Source organism: Anas platyrhynchos, chromosome 1, assembly GCF_047663525.1.
Source record: "Anas platyrhynchos isolate ZD024472 breed Pekin duck chromosome 1, IASCAAS_PekinDuck_T2T, whole genome shotgun sequence".
NCBI lineage: Eukaryota > Metazoa > Chordata > Aves > Anseriformes > Anatidae > Anas > Anas platyrhynchos.
This window is the reverse complement of record NC_092587.1, coordinates 81,491,066-81,506,900: the sequence shown is the minus strand read 5'-3', so window position 1 is coordinate 81,506,900 and position 15,835 is coordinate 81,491,066. Positions and strand designations below refer to the sequence as shown.

The window sequence follows — 15,835 nt, the reverse complement described above, 5'->3', positions numbered from 1 at the left end:
TCCTCTGGACTCACTCCAACAGATCCACGTTGGGGACCTCAGACCGGAATGTAGTACTCTAGGTGGAGTATCACAAGAGCAGAGTAGAGAGGGAGAATCATCTCTTGACCTGCTAGCTATACTTCTTGTGATGCAGCCCAGGATGCAGTTGACTTTCTGGGCTGCAAGTACACATCTCTGTGTCATGTTGAGTTTTTTATCAGCCAGCACCCCAAAGTACTTCCACACAAGTCTGCTCTCAATCCATTCATCCCCCAGTCTGTAGTAATGTCTGGGATTGTGTTTTCTCTCTTGCCCTGCAAACCCTTCCTCCCCTCTCCCCCCACTCTCTCCTCTCCCTCACTCTCCTCTCTCCCTCTCTCTTCCTCTGTCCCCATCCCAACTCGCTCCCCTCTCCCTCTCCCTCTCCCTCTCCCTCTCCCTCTCCCTCTCCCTCTCCCTCTCCCTCTCCCTCTCCCTCTCCCTCTCCCTCTCCCTCTCCCTCTCCCTCTCCCTCTCCCTCTCCCTCTCCCTCTCCCTCTCCCTCTCCCTCTCTCCCTCTCCCTCTCCCTCTCCCTCTCCCTCTCCCTCTCCCTCTCCCTCTCCCTCTCCCTCTCCCTCTCCCTCTCTCTCTTTTCCTCTCTCTCTCCCTCTCCCTCTCCCTCTCCCTCTCCCTCTCCCTCTCCCTCTCCCTCTCCCTCTCCCTCTCCCTCTCCCTCTCCCTCTCCCTCTCCCTCTTCCCTCCCTCTCCTTCCTCCTTTCCTTCCTTCCTTCCTTCCTTCCTTCCTTCCTTCCTTCCTTCCTTCCTTCCTTCCTTCCTTCCTTCCTTCCTTCCTTCCTTCCTTCCTTCCTTCCTTCCTTCCTTCCTTCCTTCCTGAGATATGGAGACTTCCTTTTATGCCCTATGTAATTTAAATATACCATAAGAACATGATCTAGAGTACCACATTACTCCAATAAGTAGAGGTCATCTTTGTTCACTTGTATATTCTCCCTAGAACTAATTGTATCCATTCAGTTCTTTGAGAACAGTAGAAATCAAACAGTTGTGTCATCCTATCATAGCTTATAAAGAAAATTACAGAGAAGTTTATTAAAGATAGACTTTAAAAAAAGATAATTTTGAAAGCAAGCAATAATAGAATTATATTGCCAAATCGCTGTTCTCCTGCCTTTGTTAGTACAGAAGGCTGTTTTCTGAAGCAAATGAGGACTTGTGTTCAAAGATTTGAAGCTTGCATCATATGTCCATCTTCCTCTTCAGGACAAAGCACATCTAGAATATTTACTGCATAAAGAAGGAAAAGAGCAAGAGATTAAGGATGTGCCACTGAAATTACTGAAGTCCAAGCAATGTTTCTTACATAAATTGTTTCTCTGAGTGAGAAAGGAAGAATGGGAATAATCAAGTTTTCCACAGTTCAGTCTATAAATATTTAAATTCTTGCAATGGATAAAAGAACTAGATGGTTTTATTTACAACAACAAAAGGATTTAGAATACATTATGTATCTAGATGGAAAGTGATTATTTGTGTTTAAGTAATAAAGTTGATAGGAAGAAAGGAACAGGGAAGGAGGAGGGAAGAGATAATGGGTAGAAGGAAGGAAGGAAGGAAGGAAGGAAGGAAGGAAGGAAGGAAGGAAGGAAGGAAGGAAGGAAGGAAGGAAGGAAGGAAGGAAGGAAGGAAGGAAGGAGAAAGTTTTCAACAACAAATCAATGGTGCCTACAAACATGGCTTTAAAGAACCATTACTTTTTCCCCTTCCCGTTCCCCCATAGGTTAAATTCTCTTCCATTTTTTCTTGGAGTGGTAGGTTTTTGTTTGTTTGTTTTCCTCCTTTGCTTTTCTTTGTCTATCTTACTTTTCTCTGTATTGTTTCACACTTTAATTGTTCTTTATTCTTTTATTTAAAGACACTATAGATTTTGGTAATTTTGAATTCATTGCCTACCTCCCTGTCACCTTTTCCCTCTTTTTTTTTTGTCTGGAGATCTTCCTTCTATCATCACTATTTTTTTCTCTTGAAAATGATGAAACACACAATATAATTTAAGAGAGGTGGGTTTGTATAAATATCAACTGTATGACTTTATTTTGCCCAGATGGGTCTCCCGTAGAATGAATTAAGACAAATGCGTACAGAGTAAAAAAACTCTGTTCCTTACCTTGGACCTAAGCATCATCCCCATTACAAATATCCCATACAAAATGCTCTTCAAAATGAGCATGATGTACAAAAACTTCCCAGCTGTAGCACTTCTTTGATAGTTTTCTGAAAAGTAGGGGGAAAAGAAGAAAATAAAAATCAACAGAGAAAACATTTTTTTTAACAAAATTTTCCTGGGCAAGGACATTACTTTTCAACCTGCTGATTAAGAAAACTTGTACAACGCTCATTTGCACAAGTTATAACTTGGCTGCCCTTAGCTTAAATATCATCTTAATTGTTAATTTTATTAGATTTCTCACATTCACAGTGGTGGGACTGATAAGGAGCTGATCTGAAAAATCAGAATTTGGAAGCATCAAATGAAATTGTATTTGGAGTCTTTCAGATGGGAATATAATTTATTTTAATTCTGCATTGTATTTAAGGAGACAACATGCTGCAGAATGTCTTTGCTGTCAGTGACCTACCAAGTGTTCTGACTTCTCACTAGAAAATCAGCATCCAGCTTTGCGCTATGAGCAGCTGTGCCACAGTGAGAGATATTTTTACTCCAAAATGCTGAGTTTTAGCAGCCAGTCTCATGGAATGTTTGATGAGAACAGACAGAAGTTAGATGTTCACACATATACAGTAGAACATGAATGTATATGTCCACACATACTTGCATCTATGTACACAGGCATAAACTGCCATGCCTGACAGAAAAAACAATCACAGGACACACTGAGACACTTTTACACAGGACACATCTCTCATTGCACACGTAAGTGTTTGCACAAAGTAACAGATACTTTGTCAAGAGAAGAAAAAAACAGTGATTTAGCTTACCTTTGAAGATAATACAGCCTAAAAGCAGAAGGAAAGAAATAGGAGTTATTATTTGAGCAGTGATATGTATCAGCTCACCTTTTCCTGTGTTTGTGCAATTATTTGTATAATGGAGGGTTGATGTAAAAATGAGAATGATATAGTTTTTAGCCAGTTTGAAATAAAACAGAATTGAATGGATTCCTTTGACTGGTTTCAGTTTTCTGGGTACTGACAGATCTGAGTTAAGTGTACTAGAACTGCCAAGAAACATGCTTGCAGTGATGACTACTTGCCCTAGACAAAGGAGCCTACAGAGGATGACACCCACACCCACATAAGTCTTACTCACCAGCATCACCATAGATGAATCTGTGTATTGATTCCTGTGTTCCATTCTTAAAAAAATTGGCAACACACTCAAAACGATTCAAAGGGTTGAACCATTCTTGGGATGAGATTCGCAGTCGACTGGTCAGTGAATAAGTATTTTCATATGATGTGGAAGTCTCATCTGTACCCACCCCTTCTGTCCTCTCAGCACCATTCACCTTCCAGACTAAATTGAGGGTGTCGGGGTAGAAACCAGAGGCCAGGCATACCAGTGTGGCTTTGCTCTTCTCTTGGATCTCTTGCTTTGATGGGGAAAAGATGGCCACAGCTGGTGGTTTGATTACATCGTTTTTCTCTGAAACAGAAAGGAATACAGCCCAGAGCCTCCATCAATGACTTTACCATCACACATGCAGATATCAAAGTATGGGTGTTTTTTGTTGATTTTGTTTGTTTGATTGGTTGGTTTTGTTTTGTTTTGTTTGTTTGTAGAAATCCTTGTATGGGAAGCTGTATAGTGAATTCACAATTCATTTTGACTTAAAGCACTGAGTATGCAGGACCATGATCTTTGGGCTAAAAGACAAGTATGTATACATTAGCTTAAAATTGTCTTTCCAGGGTAGTATGTACTACATATATCATGCTATATATGCCATTTGAGTCAAAGTCAATAGGATATTTGAACAGGATCTGGTATGAGGATTTTAAATGTAAACGTGCAGAGCAAGTACAAAATATTTTTTCTTATTCTTGACCAAATAGCCAAAATAATAAACATTAAATGCTAATTGAATACTCCTCCTCCTCCTCCTTTAATTCTCTGTGCTAAGTTAGAGAATGAGCAGGGGTCAAAGTGATCCTCTGCATTCACCTTCTGTCGGGTCTTTATGTCTCTGTGTATGCTTGTTTCCTCACTCTCTGAATCAAGACTTTTCTGAAATATCTTGGCTTATTTCACCTCAAGTCCTCTTTCTCTTTGTCTTACAGTTTTAAAAAGAAAAAGAAAACAAACTGAATTCCCCAGACCTACAATCTACTATTTTTTTTTAACCTACAAGTTTTCCCCAAAAAATCAGGAATGACAACGTTTTCTTTCTTAGCAAAGAAATAGCAGGCTATGTTTTCTTACCTAAGCCAGACAGTTTAATTTCTGCCACAAAATGTTGCTTATATCCAAACCAAAAGGACATAAAGCAGTAATAAATTCCTGCTTTCTGTCTGTTGAGGAAAACATGGATTTAAATTTTGAAGGCTTGATTCTGCACTAATGATAAAACTTCCACTCTGCCTGATAAGAAACGCGTGTATTATATCCTTAGTGCGAAAAATAGTGCAAAGTGCAAGTTCATTATAGTATGAAAAAAAGCAAATGGGACTTCAACTGTGTTTCTCATGCCATTATCACAGAACTTGTCAGTTCCACCTTTTCTATAAACATCACTCATTTTTTCTTGCATAAATCCATGGCAATGTGGAAATGAATGGAATTCAGAAAAAAACAGACATGTCTAAATGCTAGACAAGAATTCTTTTTACCGAAAGTCTACTTGTCTTTGTCTGACAATATAAATACTTGAGTGTTATTAATTAACTCTTTAATTCAGACTCTTCCCATTTGTCTTTTCTTATGCTCTCATGGATGACACTACAGATTTATCTCCCTTATTAGCATTTACAATTTTTGCCGATGTTCTCTCTCAGACTCATTTGACTATTTCCTTCTCCTCTTTTTCTCTTTCCTCATCTCTCTGCTAGGAATCCTTCTGAAATCTGAATAGCCAGACAGCAGGTAGACAACCAGAAATATCATGGTAAAAATAACTTCTGCAACACTAATTGGTGTGTCAGAAGCCAGACTGAAACTAACAAAGGGAGGGTGGAATCTTGACTCTAGTGAAATTAGTAGAAGCTTTATCAGTCACTTAATTAAACTAGCAACTTTTTTTTTTTTTTTTTTTTTTTTTTTTCTGGATCCATTGACAGCACTTAATTTGAGGAAATGCATTTTCCCACGTTTCGTGTAGGTGGACATGTAGGTCACTTCTCTTTCCCCTGAACTGGTCCTACCTTCCGAAACTATAAATGCTGTCAATTAGGAAAGTCATGGATGTTAGCACTCTATCTGCAACTTTGAGCTGTTTTTCTCCAGCAATGTATTTTCACCAGAGCTGGAGCAGGGTATATTCATTCACTCACGCACTTTCATGCACCACCATTCCCCTCTATTCTTAAATCTGTTGTGTTGCCTGTCTCTTTTCTCTCTATCTTTTCCTGAAGAATCCCACTGAAGATCACCAGATTTTACTGTTTTAGTTCCCATCAAAAATACATTTTCTTTTTATTTTAGAATCATAAAGGAATTATCTAGTGTTTGGTATATTTCTTTCTTTCTTTATTACACAGAACTTTAAAGTGTATTCCTCCTCCAAAATGTACTCTCTGTCTTTGATAACACACTATCTTATTTTTGATCCAAAATGGCCACCCCCAAATCTCTCCTCTACTCACTCATACAAAGCTCCACCATATCCACTCTGTAAGTCTTTGTGTAAGCAATATGTTGGTCAGGATTTTTTTCGTAGGCTTGAAAAATACAGTCACGTTCACCAGATGTCCTTATATTCATCTTAATATGCTCCAGTCAGAGATGGAATTATTTTTATGTTCCATTCTGCTGTGCTTTCATAAAAATGGAATGGTATATTTCATTCTAGTCTACAGTAACTATAAAGCATCAATAATGAGACATTCTGAAAAGAGGATCCTTCATCTGAATTGACTGAATTTCATCTTTCTCCATTACATTCCTAGAATCTTGTTCCTTGTACAAAATAAGTCACTTAGGACTCCCACTTACCCAGAACTGTTATTTTTGTTCCTTCTCCAAAATACTGGGTATTGATAAAACACAGTCTCACAGTCTAATATCAAAACTACTCACTCCTGTCTTGCACTGCTGTCCAGTGATAAATGTGTTAAAGGTTCAGATACGATTTTTTTTCCCCACAGTAGTAGCCAAAGGTTAACTGAAAAGAAGGTGTATCAATTATCTATATGGTAGTTATATCATAGCATATGATCCAAATCATAGCTCATTTCTCTGTCGTTAATAAACCATTAATAAAACAATTTATTGTTTACTCTTCTCTTGTACTATGACATCAGTATATCCTCACACTTTTTAGGAATTATGAAGCATAATGAAAAATCCATCCTTCTTTTGGATACATTCTCACTTTCCCTCCAGCTTCCATGTCTTTTGCCAGTTCCTTATGAATATATGTACATCCCTCCCAATTCTTCCATCCTTTTCTTTCATGGACACACATTCTATTTGAATATGACTGTAGGGATAAGAAGAAATCATAAGGATTGGTTCATTCTGCAGGTATCCTAATTCTGTGGAAAAAAAACTTGGTCAGGAATATAGTTCATTTCTAGTAGAAGACAACCCGTAGACTCATAGAACCCTGAATAGTCTTTGGGACTTCTGCATTTCAAAGGTAGTATATGTTCTTCCAGAATACACATACTTACAAGTCAGTCTTATTTGACTTGAGGTCTCTTCTTTGATTGTCTTTTCCTTCTGACTCCAATTTCTTCCATTAATCTTGCTTGCTTGTTAGTTTTCTTGCTAGGTTTATTAATCTGACAATATAATACCAACACATCCAATTCCCCGGGCAAATTTCATAATAAGAATGAATTGTTTAATTTGTCCCCTTCTTCTTCACAGTCCCTACTATTTCCCTCTTTCTTGACCTGTCTTTCCTGAAACATCATTGCAGCCTTCCTAATGAGGCTCTCCTGATTCAAGCCCTTCCGTTACACTTCTTTTCTTACCTAGAACAGTGAGCCATGTTCCTTCTTCAGAATATGGTATTGCTGCTGACCTTTACCTGCTGACCTCTGAGGAGCTTGCCCTGCCTTCCTCCTCCTTAATGTCACAGTTCTCTATTTCCTAGTCCTTCATTCTCAGAAAAGCCACCAATGGAACTGTTATACAAGCCACTGGAGATGCATTATGCTACTTCTGAAAGTAAAGTCTACAGCATTAAAATACTAGGACCATGGTGAAAATCCTGTCCATTCTTCCCTTGCAGTCACTTACTAACTTTACTTCCCTTTATTTCAAGTCTAACAAAAAGAAAAAAAAAATCATTTAAGCTGTGCTGGAGTTAGTCACTATTTTCCTTATGAACCTACAAAGACTTGCCTTTAGACAAGGAATTTATAAAACCCCTGACTTTAACTGCCCCAAACAATAACCAAGAGCTTCTCTTCTCTTCTCTTCTCTTCTCTTCTCTTCTCTTCTCTTCTCTTCTCTTCTCTTCTCTTCTCTTCTCTTCTCTTCTCTTCTCTTCTCTTCTCTTCTCTTCTCTTCTCTTCTCTTCTCTTCTCTTCTCTTCTCTTCTCTTCTCTTCTCTTCTCTTCTCTTCTCTTCTCTTCTCTTCTCTTCTCTTCTCTTCTCTTCTCTGTTATAAGGTTATCTTTTCTGTTATCAGATGTTTAAACTACAAGACCTGTTTTCTCCTATCTCACAATTAATGTTTGTCCTGGTCTTTAAGTACTTCATCAACCCTCCTCCTCCTCATAAATTATATTAATAGAGCTCTAGTTTGTCCCTCAATCTATCTTTCAATTCCTGAACAGAGTTTTAGTGCCTTTATCTGCAACTTATCTCCAAGTAATGAGTTTTACTTCAAGAATCAAAAAAGTCCAGTAAATTTTCTTTATCTTCTACTTTCTCTTAAGGGCTTCCCCCCTCATACATTCCTGCCTGTGTTTCTCTTTGTTTTTATTCCATATTTTTATATTACTATTTATATATATATATTTCTTTCACTCTCTCAAGGGGAAAAAAAAATATCCTAGGAACACCTTTTACAATTATCATTGCAATTGTGGCAAAAATTAGTTATGAGCTAGCAACTGTAGGTATAAGATTGATCACCACTCTCACAGGTACGCAGAATTACTTATACATACATATTTAAAATAGAAAATTATGATTTAAACAAACAAACAGAAAAACTGAAAGACAAAATTCTTCTAAGTAGCAGTTCTGGCTTTCCTGTCTTTTATTTTAAACACACATTCTAAACAACATTTTCTTACTTGCAACAATCTGCATGGACCCTGCTCTAAATTGCAATGGCTGTGTGTAAGCAAATTATTTTTGCTAATAATTATTACTAAAAACTTGAAGGTAGAAGTCCAAATGGCTATGATTGTTATTCTTTATCATCTGAGTCAGTGTGAAAGACAAATCAACTCAGAATTCCTTTCTTCGTGGAGAAATAAATGCTAAGACTTTATGTGAATTATTGAGGGACATTACATTGGTTAGTAAGGGATAATAAAAAGGCCTTTTTTTGTTCATGCCTTGTGAATTTGACACCCATAAAGGCATTTTTTGTAAAAAGCAGTTGCACACAAAACAGTTCCTTTTGATTGGAACTATCATGAGACTACATAAGTGACATCTGTAATCAGAGTACCAAACAAACCTCTGTTCAATATGATATTTTCTCCTGTTTCAAAGAGTTTTCAACAGATGAAGTAAGTGGCAAGCCCATTTCATGGGCTCTATGCCTATCTTTCCAGTAGTATCAATATATATGTATACAACTTTTCTGATAATGACATTAAAAAAATATATGCCAGGTTACACTAAAATCTGTCATCAAATCCTTTTCAAGTAGCAAGAACAACAAATGTATTAACTGACAGGACTTTTAATCTATTCACCAAATCAATTCACTTTTCTTACCTACCACAACAAGCCTGGTGCAATCATCAAACTCCAGAGTAAGAACACAATGATAGAAACAGCAGCTACCATCTCTCTCCTGAAAGGGTGTCATTTCTCATCTAGCTATTGTTCTGTTCCTGTATCTACCATGCTAGAATCCTGCATCTACTTTGGCTAGAAATCAGCACATTTTTTTATTAGCAGTTGTTTGAACATTTGCTTAGATGACAGATAAAAGATATGTAAGAAAGCTCCTTCTTCACACCCATAACACAGGAAAATGCAATGGAATATGTTCTAAAGCTTTGCCACTTACTGATTTGGCTGCATTTGTTTTTAACAGGAATGCAAAAATGTCAAAATAGTTGTGTTGGTCATGTTGAAAGGTTCCACTAAACTAACACCATATCTCTGCATTCGTGAAGAATAAATGTCAAGTGAAGACCATAAGACTAATGAAGGCATGTAGAAGTTACTTTCCTAAAATGCTCTTATCTCCAGCACTTTTCAGTTCAGGTACTACAGGAAAATTGAAGAATCATTTATAGTATTGTCCTACATTAACCTATATGATCTCACACCAGATCCACATAAACATTTAGTTTACAAATATGCTTAGTAATGCAAACTTCTTTTTCTCCTTCATGTCAGTAGACACAGATTTAGCAATTACTCTCAACTACCTTTTGCCAAGATAATCAAACCTTTATCACTTTTTATTGGTTGTTCCAGCATTTTATTCTGTAATGAATTAATATCCTAGAGTAACAAATAAAGGAATAAAAGAAACTTACCAAGCACTGTCAGCTGGGTGCCCTTTCCAAAATGCAGTTGTTGAGATTGCACAGTATTTTGAAGTGCCACTAAAAAGTGCCACTACAAACTATCAACTGCACATAAAACCTATATGATATCAGGATATACCATAACTTTTGTGAGACCAGACACTGAAGGGACTATTATGCTGTCATTTGTGTTAGAAAAATACTATACTTTTCTGAAAAATGTTTTGAAACAGGTTGAATATTACTTCAGGAGATGCTGTATCTAGTGAACCCAGCCTCTGTAGGAAGTAACTCTTCCCATCTCTGTATTCTACTTCTCAGTTTCAGAATTCAGTCTAAGAAAACTTTTGTAAATAAAAGCAGCAACAGTGAATCTATCTTCTTTCTGCCAACACTAAGTTGTGCTAATGAAGACTCGAGTTTCTGGAACTCACCCATCTGCCTATTCTGTGCTTAGTTTGCCTGTCTTCCCTCCTGCCCAATCTTCATACAACTCTTCAATTTTCTCTTACAAAGAAACTCCACTGTCATGGATTTGTTAAAAGTACAGGCTTCTTCTCCTTACCTAGTACTGTTATGTGGGTCCCAGGACCAAACTCAACCTCATATGTATCACAGTACTGCAGAGGCTCTCTCAAAATACGCCCCTCCCCATAACAAAAAGGGGACAGAGTAATATGACTACACCATATGAAAAATCCAGAGAGGAGACAGAGACTGAGGCTAGCAGGAGAACGTGCAAGAATGCTGATAGAGCTAACAAGTAGGCCACACAATCAGCTTCCCCAAAAGAAGTGGTATAAATGCTGTTTTGTTGGAAACTGAAAACTAGACTGGACAACATCTGAAGAAGTATTCTGCTGGATATGTTGTCAAAAGAATGATGTGGGATTGGGAGGTAGATGTAGGCCTTCTTGTGGCCTCCTTCCTAGGAGTCACTTGCCTGATTTGGTACTTCTTCCCAGCACGAGCAATGCTCATAAGCCTGTCGAAATTAGTTTTTGTTTGTTTGTTTGTTTTTCCTCATTATAATATTGTATTCATTTTTCCTCAAGCCGCAGCCTGACAGAATCTTCCAGGACCTCATTGGAGAGCAGAAAGACACTGCATTAAGCAGTATGGTTCCCATGTGGCCATTTACTAATGACCACAAACTTACTGATTTTTGTACAGAGGATGTCTTGTTTGAGACTGTCCTGTCATGTTGGAAATATCTACAGATCATTGATGGACTGAGCAAAATGTTTTTTTCTACTTACAAAGTCTTCAATGACATCTAGACTGCAAACCCTCCCATGCGAAGAAAAACAGGAACATTGCCAGGATTTCATTACAAGATAAAAATAAAAATATGTGGGTGACTTCTGTGTATCAAGAGGAGAGAATTCATTATGTTTTGTCTACCTGTTCTTGCTGAGTGTACTTGAGAGTTTCTGAGTGTATCCCTTCTTAGGGAGGGTTTCTGTAAAGGCCTACCAAAGGAATGCATCATTCTCCTACCGGTGTTCCTACAATGACTGATTCTCATTCTGATGCTCCACCCTCAGTGACCAAGGGCAAATTTAGAAAATGCCAAAGTCTGTGCTTACACTGACTGAACTATAGAAAATGGATGGTCTTGACTGTGTGATCATATTGCAAAGATATCTGGGGAGAATAAAGCGCTTCTGTCCCTCTGTGTGCAGAGCTGTACTATGCTATTTGTCTCCTCCAATACATTACCACACATCAGCCCAGTCCGGTATATATCTGATGACAAACAGGAAGGGGAGATGGCTGTGATAGGCTGAGAACTAGAAAGACACAAACATGGGTATGAGCACACCACAGCGATGCTAAATGCTAGTAGGAAGGTAAAAGCACAGGTGCAGTAAAAAAGATGAGTGCAAACTTGTTGTTATAGTATAATTTAGGGGAAAGATAGTTACAAAGACAAAACACCACCACCAAGTGCCATAGTATCTAAAATACATTTTCAAATATATTAGGCTGGGTATAATGGGTGGATAGCAGTTTTTATTCTAAGATTTCTGGCACACACGCACAGACACAGAATACGCAAAATACATCAATCAAGCCCTCCATAAAAGCTGTGGCCAGCACCCTGGATGTGGATAAACATAACACTCACTCCAACTGGTCAGTGAGTCTGAGTCCAGGCTGATCACCAGGCTTACAATGTTCACCTCAAGTTGTCTTCTACAGTGTTGGACATCATTAATGTTTTTGCCTGGAAGAGATCTTGTCTCAACTATTTACTGTTCTTTGCCTTAGATGGCTGGCACAAGTCAGCATTTGCCTTCCTAGTCATGTCACACCAGACTGACCTCTTTGACTTTATCCATATTTGAAGCCCATTAACAATTGTTACCTGTTGCAATCACCTTCTAGCTTCCCACCACGTATACATGTATAAAACAAAGATGAAAACCTTTTAACAGTTTTGGAGGATGCAGTCTGGAACTCTCCCCCATCACAGTGATCTGTGTTTTATTTCTCTGTACCTCATAGAATCATGTAATGAATGAGAACCAGGCAAATGTAGTCAAAGCCTCATTTTGTCTGAGTGGTACTTTCAGGCAGGTTTCACTTTGATACTTTCTGTCAAGGCCTGAGTGTGCTAATAGCCATAATGTACCTGATCACCCTCACCTGGATCCATGAGCCCAGGATCTGCATTTGAATTTGGACCTGGGCCTTCAATTCTTGCCTAAGCTATGTTTTAGGTGTACCTGTATCCATCCTCCTGAGTGGACCTTGGACCTTCATTGTTGGTAGCTTGTTTTCTAGATGGACCTCTCATATGCACACTGTAGCTTGTCTCCAGTCATATCTTTGGTCCTGTCTCTTGGACAGACCAACACCAAGAGGCCATGCACCATGAAACCATGCAGCAGTAATGTGTCCTTATGGCAAAGAATCACAGAATCATCTAGGTTGGAAGAGAACTCCAAGATCATCTAGTCCAACCTCTGACTTAACACTAACAAGTCCTCCACTAAACCATATCTCTAAGCTCAACATCTAAATGTCTTTTAAAGACCTCCAGGGATGGTGACTGAACCACTTCCCTGGGCAGCCCATTCCAATGCCTAACAACCCTTTCAGTAAAGTTCGTCCTCATATCCAACCTAAATCACCCCTGGCACAACTTTAACCCATTCCCCCTCATCCTGTCACCAGGCACGTGAGAAAATAGATCAATCCCCACCTCACTACAGCCTCCTTTAAGGTACCTGTAAAGTGTAATAAGGTCACCCCTGAGCCTTCTCTTCTCCAGGCTGAACTAGCCCAGATCCCTCAGCTGCTCCTTGTAAGACTTTTTCTCCAGAACTCTCACCAGATTCATTGCCCTTCTTTGGACTCTTTCGAGCACCTCGATGTCCTTCTTGTAGCGAGGGGCCCAAAACTGAACACAGCACTCGAGGTGCAGCCTCACCAGAGCCAAGTACAGGGGGACAATCACTTCCCTAGCCCTGCTGGTCACACTGCTTCTTATACAAGCCAGGATGCTGTTGGCCTTCTTGGCCACCTGAGCACACTGCTGGCTCATACTCAGCCGACTATCAACCAACACTCCCAGGTCCTTCTCTGCCTGGCAGCTTTCCAACCACTCATCTCCCAGCCTGTAGCTCTGCTTGGGGTTGTTGTGCCCCAGGTGCAGGACCTGGCACTTGGCCTTGTTGAACTTCATACAGTTGGCCTCAGCCCATTGGCCCAGTCTAAAGAAAGCTAATTGTGTCCTCGGCTGCCCTAGGAGTGTTGCTAATAAGTTGAAAGAGGTGATCTTTCCCTCTACATAGCTCTGGTGAGGCCACATATGAACTGCTGTGCCCATTTCTGGGTTCCAATATACAAGAAAGATGTGGAAATATTGAAGAGAGTCCAGCGAAGGGCCACTAACATGATTAAGAAACTGCTAAGGCTGAGGGACCTGCGACTGTTTAGACTGGAGAATGGAAGACTAAGGGTGGAATCTCACCAATGTACAGAAATATATGTGGTATGGTTTTAAGAATACAGTCAGGCTTTATTCATTGGTACTGAAAGAGAAACAAGCTGCTGGTATTTAAGGTAGCTATTGTTTGACCTAAGTAAATTTAGTGAAGTCTTGGGCCACTGTATGAGCTCTGTGTAACCTGAACCTGGTATATAGCGGTGATTGAGCAACAGTGGCCAGCATTGGTTGGAGTAGACAGAGTAGATGGAGTACCTTTTATGCATGTCCTGTGAGTGTTTAACTTTATGCAGGAGTTAAATACATGTTTGGAATTTTCTTGTTTTCCTGCCCTGAAATAAATGTAAACTCTCTTTTGCCCGGGTAAGTTTGTGAAGTTAATTTTCTTGAATTTACCCTTAACTTGTCTTCTGTAATATAAGGGAAAGAGAAACTCAGTTTTTATCACCTGTTTAGACTTTGGCTTCTAAGATGAGAGAGAAGGGCAGAAGTTAGTCCCTTATGTATCAGCAGTGAGGGTTCATTTCATAATAAAAAGATCAAAATAATGGTCTGAATGTGGGATCTGTGTTGGTGTGCAAATGCTTCCATACTTCACAGCTGGCAACGTGTGGTATTGTAGGCAATACCAAAACATTACAAAAAACTTACTATTTTTTTCTTCCTTGGCCCCCAGTAAATTTATGACTGTCAAATCACAGGAATACCCCTTCTACCTAAACCCCCATTTTTTTTTTCTTCATTTAGACTGAGGTTGGATCCATCTTCTCAATTTATGAACTGCTGTAGCACAAAAACTGTTGACAAAGTAGGGATGAAGCATAGCAAGACTGTTAACACAAAACGTACCACTGGTCACCTAACCAATGCTGTGCATGGGTTGATGATGTCCTAGGTGCCCCAAGATGAAGGAGAGAATGCTCTAGGAGGGAATGATAAGTTCCAATTATTTTAGTTGGGGTTACTGAATCCAACAGAAAAATGGCTGTTCTAGCCTCATTCTGTGCCCCTCTAGCAGATCAGGATAAAGGTCTGATCAGGAGGGATATATAGTATGGATCCCTCTAGTAGCTGGCCTTAGACATTCTGTGTGTCTAGGAGCTGGCCCTGGATCCTTGAGCTCCTCACATCCTCACATCCTCGTAGCTGGACATTTGAGCCCCTGAGGCCTGCAGTCCCACTCCACTCCCTGGTACAGACTCTCCCATTCACAGATACTAACTTCCAGTTACCCCACACACCTGCACACACACTGGGACCTACACATATGTACTATGCATCTCCCAGCAACTTGACTTAGACATGCAGTCTGTTTGGTAACCCCTCTTGCAGTCACTGGACTGCACTGTGCAAGCTTCTGAAGCTTGGAGTCCACTCCAGTTGCTGGTATACAGTATCAGCAGTGGATGAGCCTTCTAATATTTTCATAAGAGATAGACAGTTTCTCTCAGGACTGTTTGTGAATGTTTTTTTTAATGTGAGTTCCTCACAACACAACAGGTCACTGGAACTTGTGGTGTAGAAGACTATTGCTACAAAAAAAAATAAAAAAATTAAAAAAAAAAAAAATTCAAGCTTCTCAAATGGAACAAAGATAAAACTTTATTCCCAGTTCAAGGAGCTGATGCAACTTGATGCAGCTCTCTAAGCAACAAGGTGTTAGTTTTAAAGCTATGACAGAGATCTTTTTGGATGTCCATGGAAAACCCACCAGTGATTACAACAAATTAGAAAGAACAGGAGGGAACAGAGAAACACAAGAAACAAAGAAGATCTTAGACAGAAGCTTGGATCCTTTATACAGTAAAAAATAGAATTTGCTTTGGTCCTGATGATGCAATGGAGAGGGTTATTCATTCATTCTGTATACAGTGTGCCACCAGCCTAAATGGAAACAAAACAGAATAAACAAACAAGCAAAACCCAAAAATACAACAATCTAGGAAACAGTAGACCTGATATATCAGTGTCTAAACTGTTGTGTTTCCTGAGAATATTAACAAAAATGAGCATGTTGTAGCTCTATGTTTTCATCCTCTCTT

At 39.2% G+C, this 15,835-nt stretch overlaps 1 protein-coding gene across 1 annotated transcript in view; it reads right to left on the bottom strand.

Annotated features, from left to right (window-relative positions):
* Window positions 1-1,041: 1,041 nt before the first annotated feature.
* The window catches only part of LOC101798133 (T-cell receptor beta-2 chain C region), a 106,234-nt gene continuing 91,440 nt past the window's right edge, over window positions 1,042-15,835 (bottom strand). Inside the window, exons 4-6 of the mRNA XM_072043172.1 lie at window positions 2,981-2,998; window positions 2,148-2,254; window positions 1,042-1,267 (exon numbers count right to left, since the gene is read on the bottom strand). Of these exons, the coding sequence (XP_071899273.1) occupies window positions 1,265-1,267; window positions 2,148-2,254; window positions 2,981-2,998 (128 nt within the window). The 3' untranslated portion in view covers window positions 1,042-1,264. The remainder of the gene's footprint in view (window positions 1,268-2,147; window positions 2,255-2,980; window positions 2,999-15,835) is intronic.